This window comes from Apteryx rowi, unplaced genomic scaffold (assembly GCF_003343035.1).
Source record: "Apteryx rowi isolate R43461 unplaced genomic scaffold, aptRow1 scaffold_3, whole genome shotgun sequence".
Taxonomy (NCBI): domain Eukaryota; kingdom Metazoa; phylum Chordata; class Aves; order Apterygiformes; family Apterygidae; genus Apteryx; species Apteryx rowi.
Window position 1 is genome coordinate 114,667 of NW_020449418.1, and position 15,440 is coordinate 130,106.

Here is a 15,440-nt window from a genome sequence, read left to right on the forward strand (position 1 = left end):
ATGTGTGAAAGTCTAGACATGTGGATGGCTGCATAGTGGGTAAGCAGAGAGAAGGACTACTTGCATCAGTTTTAAAAAAAGTGTGGGTATATGAAGAGGTAGACCTGCTCCTTAGTATTTGCAAGGCTGGGATTTAAGTGAAGATGCACTGTGAGTTCCAGAAAAGGGAATTAATTTTTGAGTGTTGTGAGGTTCTTAAAATAGCCAAGTAGCTTCTGCTGTTACCATCTTTAGGGTTCACATTTTTTTTGGGGGGGGGAAGAGAAATAGAAAATTGTGTCTTTTTGTGTACCATTCTTGTTAGTCATGGCAAAAAATATGAATTGCAACTGGAAGAAGGTATAGAAAAAGGCTAGTAGAATAATCAGAGGAACTGAAGGCCTGTTTTACAGAAGGGAATAGAGTTGCTTCCATCATTATGAGTGTGATAAACTTGAAACAGTCACTTCACATGTAAAAAACATTGCCAAATGTGTTTGCACAGAATTGAAAAAACAAAGGAAGCTACAGCCAGTTTAAGAATGAGTTTTCCTTTAATAGCCACATGTACAAGCATTCCCGTAGAGAGGACTGATTGTTTACCCAGCTGCAGTATAGAGAACAGTTGTACCTAATGACTTCTAGCAAGGTGTAAGTAACTGGGGAGCTCCATATGTCACAGTTTCATGGCCACAAAAAGTTGATCTGGGAAGGAAAACAAGTTGAATCAATATTGTTCTTTTTTTTTAAACAAAAACAAAGAAAAGAGAAAATGTGTCAGCTGTTACCTTGAAGGTGGTCAGTTTGATCTATAAACCTATTTAAGCCTTCCTGAAAGCCTAATGTAGGGCATATTACAGTTTGCATAGTAGCAGTAACAATGTGAATTTCCTTCTTTTGGGGACAAGCTGTAAATTTTGGTTCTTGATACATGAATAAAATTCATTTGTAGATTCACAGAAATAGAGCTCTAGATAACCCATCAGGAGACCATCTTGTTAAGCTCCCTTTATTGAGACCAGCTGTTTAACTAGACTGTCCCTACCAAAGCTTTGCAGCTTTCTTTAGGAGTTCACAGTGAAGGGGATTTCATCAGCTTTTCTAAATAACCCATGCCAATATCTAATTATAAGAAAGTTTTCCTAATATCTAACCTGTATCTCATCTGTTGTAAAATACATCAATTAATTCTTGGCCTAAACTCGGTGGATATGTGGAACAGTTGACTGTGGCCCTCCACAGCTAGCTTATACATCAGTGAAGACTGTTTTTATGCCTCTCTTTAAACTTCTCTTTATTTGACTAAATAAACATTTCCTTCAGCTGCTCCACATACATCATGTTTTCTAAATCTTTCACTCTTGTTAGTTTCCTGGACTTCAATCTGTCTACGTCTTTCCTGAAGTATATTGTACAAACTTGAAAATGGCTCTCCTCCTGGTTACAGTCTTACCACAGTTAATTAATTAGAATAATTACTTCCTGGATCTTCTGTACAACACTCCTGGTAGTACACCTGAGAATGAGATTTGCTTTATCTTGAACAGCACTGTAGTGTTGGTTTGTACTCATTTTGTTGTGGCACCATATACTACCCAAATCATCTTCTGCTGTATTCCTTTCCAGACAGTTATTCCTTGTTTTGTATTTGAACATTTGATTTTCGGTGCAAAGTGTAATACTTTGTCATTGTCATTACTGAATTACTTTTCATTCATTGTTGATTCTAAACCATGTGTCCAATTTATCAAGACTGTTTTTTAGTCATGTGTTCCAGAGTTGCTGCACTCTTTTCCCATTCCTTCTGATACTGATGTTTTCTGTAAAAGGTATATACTTACCTATGTCCATCTCCTCCATGAATTATATTGACTGTATCTGCTCCCAGTCTTGACCAAAGTGGGGTGAATGGAGTTTTAATCCAGAGAAATTCAACTTTTTTAATAAGTTTAGGGTTAATTTCAACATCAAGGTATTTTGTATAAATTTGGTCTTGAGAGAGGACTCCACTGCAAATAGAATGAAGACAGCAATGCTAACTGAAATAACTTAGAGGTTACTAAGCTAAGTCATGTTCTCCAGAACACTTGGGTTGTTCACTTTGTTATGACAGAAATTTGCACTTTTACTATTATTTGCAGCAGCACAGGTCACTGAACCAGACCTCTGTTGTGTTATGCTCTGAACAGGAGAGGATGAAAAGAAACACAGAAACTTCTAATTTATATGTGGTAGGAGAATATCAGGAAACAATAAGGGTAACAGGTTTGTCATTGGGGTTCTGAGCTCCTCAGCAGCCTGAGAGTGTTGAGTTTTTATCACGGCAAGAGAACTTCAGGTAAGTTTTTTTTAGAGAAGACTGTAGAGAAGAGTTGTGAATTTCTGTGGGGTTTTGGTCTGTGCACACACAAAGAGGATCATGGGCGATACATGGAAATGCTTGTTTCAGAACAAGTAAAAAAGACAGTAGGAGTTGCTATTTTGATAGTAAACAAGAGATGATACGATAGGCTGTGAATGATTCATTGGTCAGACCTATATGTGCCATTTATATAGGAGTGATGTCTTTTAGTGTAGCGTAGGGAAGAAGGACCTATCTGCTTTGCAAATTTGATAAATTCAGATACAAGACTGCCTTGCATGAGATCATACAGCAAGTCACCAGCAGAGCACAGAGTCTTGTCAGCATGCAGAGTGAATACACTAATGAGTTTGGTGTTATGCTAGAGTGGGAGCAGTTGTGCTAACGTGTGTATGAAGCTGATGCGCACGGTAAGAGTTATGTGCATTCTAGAGGGGTAAGTCTTTTTTTAAGAGCAACTCAAAGAAACAGTGTCTATTCTGTCAAACTGGGCTACTAACTTATTGTTGAAGTCCCAGAACACATGAAAAGGAAGTGGCTTCCATTCTCATGCTGTAAGCATCCGTCAGCCCTCATAGGCCTTATCTATGTGACAACTTTTGTCCATATCTGATGTTAACTAGAATGACTGCAACAAAGAATATATGTTTGCACTGCTTAAATATGTGAAAGATGTGTAGATTAAGGACAGCAACATTAAATGCTATAGTGAAATATTAATTTAATTTAACTTACCTGGTAATTTGATATTCTTTTGTGTTTCCCTCTGTGTCATGGAAAACTAGGTTTATGTCCCCCCTTGTTCTCTTTACACCAGACAGTTTGATAAATACTCTTTGTCTCCAGCCTACATAAAAAAAAGAAAGTAAAACTAGATTGTCATTGATACATGAGATCTAAAAATGCCAGTAAATGGGAAGGTTCTTTTTTTCTAAAGGGGATTTGTTCATGTTAGCAAAGGAAAGACTCAGGGAGCTTGAATTCTGATGATTAATTCAGCACTTTTTCTCAACAATCTTAGCAGATGTTTATGGTAGCAACAAAAGTGTGTGGCTATAAATTATGTCAAAGCAATCACTTTTCAAACGTGTCTGGCTGTTACAGACCTTCTCCACTTACTAGTAAAAGGTGGGTCTGCTGCTGTATTTAAAAAATACTTTTGATTTATTCTCTTCAATTTAGCAGGAAATCTGTCAGCATAGTGTCCCATCATTGGGCATCCTTCCTGGGGACATGGGAAACAGTCCCCCTAGGAAAAATAAGAACATCAGTTAATGAGGAGTATTTTTTTCATCCCAACTCTGACAAAATTAAGGCTCAAGACACTGTTCCAATCTTGCAAAACTGTAGCAGTGCTTTGTATTGTTTTATCTTACCCAAGTGGGTGTGGAATGAGCAGATTCGATACCTGTGTGGATGATGATCTGAAACTCCCTGTTTCAGATATTTTTCAGCTGGAGTCTGGGACAAAATATAAGCCAAATATACCCTTCCAGTGAAAAAGAACCTGCCTGCATCCATGTTGCAACACAATATAAGGGGAAAAAAGTAGCATGTGTATTTTAAGCATCATTTATAGATGCATTTACTTATAGGCAAATTAGAGCATTTCATAGGTGCTCTAATCAGTGCCCACTGTAAATTAGAGAATGTTTAGGGCTTTTGGAAGCTTCACATGTCTCTTCTTACAGCCAGGAGTTACTAGGGTAGATATAGCTAATTTATATGGTCTTTGCATAAAGGTTTAGGGTGAGGATTGCATGGGGTTTAGGTTTTTTCCTATTCTGGTGGTATCATCCATGCTTCAAGATTCCTTCTCCAGAACACAGGGGAATAGGTGATGGAGCCACTGTATCCTGTGCCTCACTTCATACTTCTTGCTACCAGCCAGCACTGGTTCCATGGTGACTGAGTTGATTTCTTATCTCAGTTCTGCTGCTATTTGGATAATGTGAAAGCAGAACTATCATAGCATTCAAGTGCTCGTGTATATAGCATCATCTATCATGAATGCAGAGACCTTGATTATTTTCTTTACAGCTTGTCCATTCCTGAGCTGATATACTTACTGACTCAAAGGACTTGTACGTTTCACAGGGATACCCAATGAATCCGGTGGGATAGAGGATACTTTCAAAGTAAAACTCATGGCTGCGTGAGTGATGGCACCCTCCGATGACTGTAGCATCTGTTGGAACAAATTTTATGGGCATCTGTGAAATAATCTCCTGTTATCTTGTACAAGAGTTGTACTTGCCCCTCTATGAAAATAGCTAACCCAGAGTAAAACAGTAGCAGGGTCTTGTATTACATTTTTGTGTGAATTTACACATTTCTAGTTGCAGTAGAAGCCAGTGTTTTGACTTATCTGAAGAACTGTGTGCCAGTTTGCCCAAGATTTCAAGGGAGATGTGTTGGTCTGTTATCGGCTTTAGTCCCTTTTAAGAAGACAGCCATACATATATAATGTTACAGCAGGCGGCAAAGTGCAGTTTAAAAAGGCTTAATAGAACAAGGAGAATCCACCAGCCTTCTACTGACAATTCCAAACCCTGTGAAGAGAGAGAAGTCTCTAGTGGAGACTTCCCTGAAGACACTATGTGCTTTTGCCTAATTCATGCCTTGTGGGTGTTGGATACTCCTTGAAGTCTCTGCAAGAAACCAAACATGGTCATGTCATGCTGCAGGTCTAGTCATGATGCTGGTCTCTCTCCACCTAGAAAACTTCCTTTTGGGCTTTTTGGGGTGGTGGACTTGTGCACGCCCTCTTCCCTGCCTTTTTGTCTTCTGCACTTTGACTTTCAAATTCCAGAAGCAAAGCCTAGGCCTGTATTATATTTCTGATCATTCCTTTCTCTACAGTGTTCCCTGGGTAACACTGCTCTAAACTAGCCTTTATTGTTTCATATTTCCTTTTTTAACTTATGACTAAATAGGAAAAAAAACAGTTTTGTTTTGTTGTTTTTATTTCCCAAACTGATAGTTACTTTCACAGTTCATGTTTCAGAAAATATTTTGAATGTTGGAAATGTGTATTTACCTGCAATGAGAGCCTCAAAATCGCTTCGTTTCATCTGTGGAATTAAATCATTGCATCCAGGCATTACAGTTCCTCCATTTGGGTAAAAGTCAAGGTGACCAGTGGTGTTATACATTCCAAGCCCTGAGATACATATGTGATGAGGTTGGTGTTTTAAGATACCCCTCTGACATGCCCATCTCTGCAGATATTTGCTTGCACATGAACACTTACCTACAGCAGGTAAGTGGGCAGCATTACTGTGAATAACATCAACAAATCTTGCATCTGAAGGGTCCAGTCTCACCTCAGGAGGAGTACCTTCAAAAAAAGGCCCAGCAGGGTCCAAACCTAAACAAAAACATTTATTGATTGGGGGAGGGATGGAAAAGTTAAACATACTAATATATGTCTTTTTCCAACTTACAATGTCAGGCATAAATAATGCACTAGATATGTTGAAAAATAATGTGAATTCTAAGATGGACTGAATCAAATGTGCTGTAATATGGTTTTGTGAACCTTCCTGCAAACTCATTCCAACAGAAGCAAAACATTTTCCAACAGAATCTAAAATGGCATCGTATTACTATGAAGGATAGATTTTGTTACCGGTGATCTCATTAGTGGTCTGACAAGTGTTATGAATAGGAAAACTAAGGATTCTTGATGTGTTGCTTTGCCTTAGTGTAGTGTTTAATGCAGTTCGGTGAATGACAGTGAAGTTACAAATATATTAACAGAGTCCTTTAGAGGACTCTCTTAGTCCTTAGAGTTAAAGGACTTTAAGGAGTTTTAACCTAACATGAGATGGAAGATATAATAGTTACCCCTGTTTTTGAGAAGCATAGAGTTTGCCTACTCTCATGCAAGGTGCCTGCAGGAGAGTCTGTAATTTAATTCCAGTCTCTTAGCCTAGTGGTCTACAACTGTATGACTTTCTGTCATTAATACCAATAACGAATCATACTGTACACTAAAGTAATTAATGGTAATGCATCTGGAGAAGAAACATGAAAAAAATAACGGAAGTGGATCTGTACGTTGTTGACTCATCTTTTTGCCAGCATGCACCCACAAGCCATAACCGATCCTATTTAAAAAAGTATATTATAGGAGAAACTTAAGTTACTGCTTTTCAGCTGGACTGTATTCATGAGGAACAGTGAAGAAAAAAAAATGATAACATTAATTAGTAGAGCTCAGATTATCCGTTGCTTGAAGCATGCAGATTCTTTGTAATTTTTCTAGTTCCCACTGTTGTTCTTTTGATAATACTACTACTAAAGTAATACTGATAACAATATTACATCGTATTTTCAGCTAACAGTTGAAAAGATACATGCTGAATAACTGCAGTGGCTTTTTAATTAGAGGTTATTTTGTGTACTCATTATAAAAGTCAGGAGGAATGCACCAGGACATTTAGAGGAAGAATGCAAATAACTGGCTAGAGTAAGTTCACAGCCATGGTGCAAGTGCCATACTGCTATTGGAAATGATTAAAATGCTGTCATTGCAATCAGTCTGGCCGGGCCAGTTGGGAGTGTTGCAACTTTCTTTCCTTTAGAAACATAGTATCCTATATGTGCCTCTCAGTGAGTAGCCTACCTGTTATTCGTCTGATGCCTTGGGTTCTTCTTCCTGCTTCTCCTGCAGTATGCGCACCAAGACTGTGGCCAATTAAATGGATTTCAGAAGGGGAGTACTTGAAGATTTTCTAATTATTAAGGGCAGGGGGAAAGGGAAGGGGAGGGAGAGAGACAAGAACACAGTTTTTTAAATATCAAGCAAAGGTGGTGTCTTACATTGAGGGCTGTTGGGAACATGTAGTCTGTCTTCCTGCATACCCAACACTGCGTGAATTGCTTGAACTAATTATTGTCTAAATTACACTAAGATTCGATAGAAGAAGATCCAGTCTTGAATTTTAAATGCCTAGTCATGTGACGGATTCACCACCACAATCTTGGCATACGGTTACTGTGTTTAATTACCTGTGGTGTCAAAATATGAACTTTCTTTCACATTTGGATTAACTCCTAATTTCAATTTCCATAAATACGAACTTGTTTTATCTTCATCACCTCTATTAAGGAGTCCTTTCTTTATTGCACATCTGTTCTCCATGTGTGTACTTAGAGACTGTAATCATATCACCCCATAAAATTTTCACTGAGAAGCTTAGTTGCGGTGACATTCATTCTTCTCTTTGCCGAACATCACCTGTACAAAACCTGTACTTCTAGATATTACACAAGCTTTGAAGATGGAAATGGAAATTAATCAGCATGTAGGCTGCATGCAGGGGATACATTTCATTCAGGGACTTGCTGGGGTTTGTAACAATCATAGACAACAAGGATTAACTGCTAATTGCAAGAGGTTTTCACTAAGTTTTTTTGTAATGCATGTGCCAAAAGAAAAGCTGATTTGTAGTATGTGCCTATGACAGATTCCTCTGAATAGACTTTTTACTGCAGTACTTCCCTTTACAGTGCAGCTTTACTTTTCTAGAAAGCATAGGCAAAAATAAGATTTGATCAAAGTAAATCTCTGTTGTCTGTGAGTAATCCTTACAAGCCTGTTAGGAAAAAATAGATTTAGTGATCCATCTGTGAGAGCCAGAGGTGAAGAATTCATAGTGCAAAGTCCTGTTTCAAAGAATTCCTCCGAGTAGGATGGAAACATTTATTGTGTACCTGCACTTAAGCAATGGAGGACCTATCACAATTCAATTAAATGCAAGGGGTTAATATTTGACTGTGAAGCATGTCTGCTAAGGATTTTTAATTTGGATACAAAGGATATGACTTGGCTCAGGTAAAATTTTATGTCAAAACTCAGATTTTGGACCGGATGAATGTAGAAGAGAAAACAGTTATATGAGTTGTTTTACATGAATTATAGTACTCCAAAAGTTTGTAAAATGGGGAAAAGAAAAGAAAGTCTAAGAATCATTTATGCAGCAATGTCACTTTTGTAGCATTTTTGTAATGGAAGAAAGATAGGCCTAGACGGCAAACAGTGCAGTGAACAGTGCAGTGCAGAGATATTAAGTGAAAAGCGGCAGATGGAGAGATCCCATGCCCATCTTCAAGTGACCTAGGGTTTTTATACAAAGAGAAAGATACAGAAACAAATGCATGAGGCCAGATATGAGAGGTTCTAGGTAGCAAGTATAGAGTATATTTTACAGGATCCTGGGAAAGTGTTTCCCTGATATTCAGCTGTTTGCAAGGCTAGTACTTTGCCTTGTGGGCTCTGAAATATCTTTTGCAAGACTTTTAAAGATGAGTGCCTACTGATTGGCATCAAGTCCGTAGACAAGTAGAGGGTCTTATTTTCAGAAGTTCTAAGCATTAGCAAGTCTTTTTGAAGTCAGCGGGAAATGCTGGTGCTCTTGAACTTTGGAATAAGAAATTTTGTGTTATGTATGTAAATGTGAAACCTTGCCTTCAGTAACATGAAGTTCACAAATAGAAGGCAACAGGATAGTTTATTTTGCCTGTAGACAACAAAGCTGGCATTATCAAGTGAACCTCTGTGGTGCTTTCAGTTCCTGTTAATTTCAGCTGATGCTAAATTGAGATGCTAATTTACTTCTAGCACAAGTTTATAGCGCTAGCAAAACTTTTCTAAGCACTTAAGTCATATGACATGCCTCATCTCCATTGAATGCCTTTTTGCCTATATCATCATATGGAAATGTTGTCACCTACTGGTCTTTAATAAATTGGAACCTCTTTCAACTGCTTTAGCTTAATTTGTGTCTTCTGTGGCTGTGTGAAGTCCTCACAGAGTTAATAATTATTACAATTAGCTGTGTCTCAACTACGTCCATGGTACAACACTTCCTGAAGCACTGGTTGACCATACTGGACAAGGTTAAAAAAGCAGTGGTATCATAACCCAACTATAACCACTTGTGAATTGTAGGTTGTAAAGCTGTGTCTTTTACCTGTAGAGTTTTTATGAAATAAGCAACCTCAGCCCCAATCACACGGATGTTATTCACTGCAGTGACGTAGGTGCCTTTTGCACCCTCTTTCCAATCAACAGCAATGCAGTTCATATTTTCCACTTCCAGTAACAGCTGATATGGAAACACATAAAGCAAAGTATTTAAAGAAACATAAAATAGCAAATAGAGATGCAACTTAAATCAGAATAAACAATTACATTGTAATTTCTTCATGGAATTTCTCATTCTTTACAAACAGAACATTTCACTATAGCCTGTACCATACTGAAACAAGAATCTCCTCACAAAACAGAATATAGCAAGTTATTCATCCAAAAAGTCTCAAATTTTAAAGACAACAATCACGCTATTTTAGTTTTTAAACCATTTGTATACATATTTGAAATAAATTGGAAAGACTGAGAAAGTCATATTAGACTGGAAAGGCTCCGAGCAAAGTAGAAAGTTTTTATTTTAGCAAAGAAAGCTAATGTACTGGTAACTCCTGTATTGTCACAGTCTTACAGAGATCACTGATTTTTCCACCAGAAGAATCATATATTAAGGTCTGTTGTTGTGGCTTTCTGTTACTAAGGCTTACTTAAGGTTTGAGGAAGAAGAAGGAGTGGAAACAAAAATTAACACAGGGTAAACAGCTGAAATGTAAATGACAAGGGAAACAGAAGCTTAAAGTGATAATGCATTGAGTCCTGGACTGCCTTCTCTCTCTTTTATGCATACCACAACAATAGTTTGTAGTGTGGAGAGGCAGTTAGATTTGCTGTTTCTTTTCAGCTGGAAAATTTTGAAATTTAAGATTTTAGATTAAAAGTTCTCGTAGATTTTTGAACAAAAATAGTTCTGCTGATCTGTGACTTTGTGTTCTGTGGTGATTTTTTTCTAGTCTGTCCCTTTCCCTGCCAATGTGAAAGAAGGAGAAACTACAAAAGGTTTTGTTTATTTTTCAGAGTCAAGACTAACATAGTAAACTCTGTTGTCCAGAGTGCAGCAGCTCTATATTGTGGTAGCATCCCCATTTCAGTTTTAGAATCTTTATTTCATTGCACTCTGGAATGAAACAAAAAGCCTAAAAAAATCAGTTTTGGGGAGAACTGAATAGTGCTGAAACTTAATAGTGTTTAGAGATAGAAACTTGAACTTTACAATTCAGGAAGGTCTTTTGGCTGAAGGATGTTTTAGTCATTCCTAACGAAAGACAAGTAATTGGCCTGTCTAATCTGATGTTCTGACACCAGCCTGGAGGTTGGAGACATCTATCTTCATTTTGTTGCTTTGATCTAATTCACGGTTTGGGAACAAAAACTCTCCAGAGAAGCACATTGTCAGAGATGACCAAGAAGCCTTGACTATGCACCACCTTCCATAAAGGAAGCATTTTGACTTGGGTGAAATTTATTTCTTGGTTGGTATCTTCTGTCAATACTTTCTGGTGAATTGCAAAATGGAAGGTGAACATTAGTGTCTAAGTGATAATGTCTGAATGCAGCTACAGCTGCTGATGGAAATCAAAGGATACTCTCTCATACCAAGCACATTTCTACAACCCAGCCTTTTTTTCCAGTGCTGCCAAATCCATGAATGATGAAGGAGGTTTTCCTACGTGAGGAAAAATACGAGTTTTGGATGGTTGAGGAGTTTATCGCTGAGATCACCTGTGCGAGGAAAACAAAAACAAAAGTTGGATCTTTTATCTATTCCTCCTTTTAAAGAAGGTAGCAAAATACCATGTCATCAAGGTTGTCCCCTCTGTAGGACTTATTGACCATTCAAAGGAGTTCTAAGTCTTTAATTTTTGGAAGCTGGTTACCTCAGTGTCCCACCCTTCTCAGTTTCGACACAGCTTCCAAAGAAGTTGTGCCTCCATGTAGTTTCTGCTGCCCCTATCTATACCCTTATGCAGCATATGAAGCAGCCTAAAGGAGCTACAGTGTCATATGATATGTACTGGCCTGAACTGGATGAGCTCCTCTGGAGAGCAGTTCACTAACTCCATACCTCCTTGCTTCTGCCCTTTTACTGACCTGATCTTTCACTTTGATGTGCTGCTCTGCATCTAAGAAATGGCTTTTGTCTGCACCAGTGATGTTTCTACAGGTGTTTTTGTTATTAGCTACTCCAGAAAGGCTGAAAGGATTTCATACTATATGCAATAGTGGTAAACCTGATTTTGGTCCACCACACATTGCTGCAAACTGTTTAATTATATTACTTCCTTTTGCTCTGAGAAGGATCTCTGACCATCTGTATTGTTTTCAGATAGATATAGGGGCTGTGATGCAAGCTCAGGGAGTTTGGGTGTGGAAGGGCTGTGCCCTAAGACTGTAGATAGATTTAAGTTTAATAGCTGGGAAGTAGTGCAAGGTATATTTTGTCTTATTTTATCAACAACAGAAATGCCTGAGTAACCTACTGGTGAGTGTAGATTGTATACTCACTTGTCCTTGCTCTGCAGATAAAAAAAAAAATTATTACTAGTATAACTTTTCATCCTTAGAGAACCTGAGCTTGATTCTTAGCGTAGCAATCAGGATTGTTACAAGCTGTGATGTCTGCAATGACAGTGATGTCATCATAGTTCACACCAGTGGAATCCTAAATGTTTCTGTACAGCACAGATGACACACGCAAAGGATTTAGCAGCTTCATGTGCATTTGCTAAATTGATGTGGTCCCAATCCTGGAGTCTTATAAGTTCCTAGGCATTGCTCTACTCAGTATTACAAGGAATAAGCAACTTGAGTGTTTCTGTCTTATTTGCAGAATGGAGAAAGGCAGGTAAGAATGTAAAAATCGCTCAGATTTCAAGAAGGAATGCAGGTTTTGAAATTGTACCAAAATTGTTCTGCTTCAGACTTGCTTTTATTTTTTTAAAGTCACAATATGTCTTTGGCTCAATTTCTCCTTGTGTCAGCAATCAGCATTTGCTCCCCTATCTGGATACCCAGAAGGCTGGTTAGTTGAACAAGCCCTTGACATTCCTGAGAGAGCTAAATGCATGCAAAAGTTACTGCTCCATAACCCACATGCTGGAAAAGGAAAATGCTAGGAACAGTGTTGTGTCTTACAGTTACTTCACAATTTTTTTTTTCATGCTTTACCCCAAATGGCTTCAAAGTTCATTCATTACCTTTGAACTGTCTTCTTATTCTGACTTGTTTGCCTATGATGAGTGATGTAGACTTTTTAACAAGTTTACAAACATATGTAGGTTTAGTCTATTCTTGATGTTAAAATAAATATCACCTGTGAGTTATTTCCCGTTTCTCTTGTGTAGAGAGAAAAGCTGATGTTCATATGTTCTGGAGAGTCAGGCAAACCTGTCAGAAGTCTCCCTGGTATCCCAGCCCAGGGTGGGTCATCTGAAAAACAGCCAAGCCTGTTGTAGCAAATTTCTTTACCTAGAGTATACAAAACAACTTGTTAGTATTTTGGAATCTCTTACAGCTAGATAGTGTATTTGAGACTGCAACAGTCTGAGAAGCAAAAAACCTAAGGATTTAATTTTATTATTAATTTTGAAACTCAGATTCATTTTTTTTTTTGTTTATGGATATTGCCTGAAGCAGGTAACAAAATGAAAGCTAAATGATTTGAGGTTAAACCAAGAAAAGACCAGGACATTCTTTTGACAGCATTTTCTAGACTTATAAATATATATATTTTATATACTTTTAAGAAGTGCTTATTAGACTTGTTTCTGCATGCTTCCTGCTCCAAGGCCATGTGTTTCTAGGGATGAAGGATATTTATGCAGTAACCTTCTATTGTGAATGATATTATCATTTATTTTAAGATACTACAAAACGGGTCTTTTACTCACTTATGCCCAACTTTTCATTTCTAGCACTGTTTGTCACGCTAACCATTCTGTTACTGAACTGTTCCTTATAAACAGCAGTCACATGTAAAGACAGCTCGTGCACTGTCTTGATAGACTAAGGGCATACAACTGTAAAATTCTCCTCCATGAATTTTCAACACAATGTTATATCTCCTGTATTCTTAATAAAGAAATTTAAATGGAGTAGAGCCTTTAGCCTTAGTTCTATACACAGTAATGGGCATTGTCATACAACAATACACAAATCATACTACAACTTCGACGTAAAGGAAAATACTAGTCATTGTATCATATATACGTTATTTATTTTGTCTTTATTCAACTTCTAGTGATAGTTTTTATAGATATTGTATATCTCACCTGTTACTGGGCCAAGGAGATAAAATGCAATAATACACATTCCAATCACCTAAAGCAAATTGAATATACAGGTTAAGCATTTTAGTTAGAGTGATTTATTCTTTTTAAAAGGGTATAATACAAGGGAAAATGCAAAGTCCTGCACCTGGCAGGGAATAACCCCATGCACCAGTATAAGCTTGGGGCCGAGCAGGTAGACAGCAGCTTTGTGAAAAGACACCTGGACATCCTGGTGGACAATGCACCCTTGTGGCAAGGACAGTCAATGGCATACTAAGCTACATTAAAAGGAGTGTTACCAGCAAGTCGAAGGAGGTGACCCTTCTTCTCTACTCGGTTTTGCTGTGCTTTCTTTTTCCTACACAACCAATGATGGATAAAAGTTGCTGAGGGAGTTAAATGGATCACAAAGTTCTATTTTGCCAGCCACGAGGAGACAGATAAGAGGTGTGGTAGAGCAAAGACATGATATGAATACCTTTGTAGAAGCTTGCATACTTGGTAGCTTCTTCAGGCAGTTTGTGCTGCTCTTACCCAGTGCTCCTTGCATTTTTGCACCTTCATAACTCCCTCTCTATCCAAATTCCTTTCCTATACATGTTCCTCATTTGACTTTCCCATGGCAGGTGTTCCATGTATTTCACCATTCTCCTACCTTTCTGTTTGCCTCATTCATTGTTCTCAATTTCCTCTTTTTCTAGGTGTTTCATATGGCATCTCCCCCCCCCCCTCATTTTACACATTCTGCTTTTCTTGTAGAGGAATAATTTTGATCCGTCTCCCCTAGCCACTGAAACAGATCATGAAAAGTAATTAAGAAAAAAATGTTAAATTTAGTAGGTTTAAATTTGCTATGTGGGAAACTGTCTCCAATGGGTAGTTTTAGAGATTTGACAACTTGAGAAAACTGGAAAGCCTGTCCTCTAAAAGTCATTGATGCTACCAAATGCTCTCAGAGACAAAAAAGAAACAATTGGGACTTTCACAGAATATGTCCTTGAACCCTGTGTGTGGAATACCAGGCAGGAGATATTTGTGGTCCTTCTATTTGCTTTTTTTCTGTGGAAGTTGGATTACTTGGCTGTAATTACTTGATTTCTTAGCCAAACCAAACAGGATAATTCTGAGTGCAGGCAGCATGGCTCTGAGCACTCCCTAATCAGCTCTGGTAGTCCCTAAAGTCCCTTGTGTGGGTAATAGTTCATTGGTCATGTGGTAGGGCAGAGGAGCAAGCCTGAATATCTAAGCAGTGAATAGAAGTTGCAAAGAGCAGAACTGAGAGGAAGCATCAGATTTCTTTTGAAGTACAATTCTATGGCCAACACTAGTATAGCCAATGGTGAAGTCAAGAGAGAAGAAAACTAGCCACTTGGGAAGAATGGAAAGCAGAGAGGAAAGCTGGCAGTTAGTAAGAGAGAGAAGGATCAGGAGTCATTCTAAGCAGCTGGTGACAAACAAGAATGGAGAGGTCCTAACCGTTAGAAAAAAGGAGGACCTCTGTTCAGCTGGAGTACCTGCCAATGAGTATCCATCATCATGCTAAGAACCTGATGATGGTGCAGAAAAATCTCAGAAGACATGGCTTGTTGAAAGAATTGGAGAGCTCAGCGGGATATGTTTATGGATGGCTGTTCAGTTTGGCCGATAAAATAATCAAGTATTTAACCAAGAGATCTCATATTCATGATGGACAATCTGTGTTGAGAACACTATAGCAGGAGGGACAGTGTAATTTCTTTTCAGACCCCAAACCTTAGAGACAGCTCTAAAATAGTAGGCTTATAATAAAAATGGATGAAGATTCACAGCTTATGGTCTATAGTCTGTGCAGTACCTCTTCTCAGAGCATCTTATAAAATCATTACTGATTTTGTAAAGTGTGGGAGATTGTTGC

At 38.1% G+C, this 15,440-nt stretch overlaps 1 protein-coding gene across 1 annotated transcript; it reads right to left on the bottom strand.

Annotated features, from left to right (window-relative positions):
• Positions 1 to 620: 620 nt before the first annotated feature.
• LOC112967936 (pancreatic lipase-related protein 2-like) lies at positions 621 to 14,222 on the bottom strand. Its single transcript, XM_026069661.1, has 13 exons — positions 14,202 to 14,222; positions 13,547 to 13,595; positions 12,589 to 12,743; positions 10,872 to 10,997; positions 9,322 to 9,456; positions 6,972 to 7,080; positions 5,595 to 5,711; positions 5,382 to 5,504; positions 4,411 to 4,529; positions 3,461 to 3,590; positions 3,077 to 3,188; positions 1,821 to 1,988; positions 621 to 684 (listed from the first exon to the last, which is right to left on the bottom strand). Exons 1-13 carry the CDS (start codon positions 14,220 to 14,222, stop codon positions 621 to 623), a joined length of 1,428 nt encoding a protein of 475 aa, XP_025925446.1.
• Between the last annotated feature and the right edge of the window lie 1,218 nt (positions 14,223 to 15,440).

Excerpts from the sequence above, each read along its gene's own strand:
- LOC112967936 (XM_026069661.1), bottom strand. The coding sequence starts at position 14,222 with ATGAATGAGGCAAACAGAAAG. Across the intron at positions 12,744-13,546 it reads TCTCCTTGGCCCAGTAACAG|GTAAAGAAATTTGCTACAAC; the intron begins GTGAGATATACA and ends TGTATACTCTAG. Across the intron at positions 1,989-3,076 it reads AAAGAATATCAAATTACCAG|TGGAGTCCTCTCTCAAGACC; the intron begins GTAAGTTAAATT and ends TTCTATTTGCAG.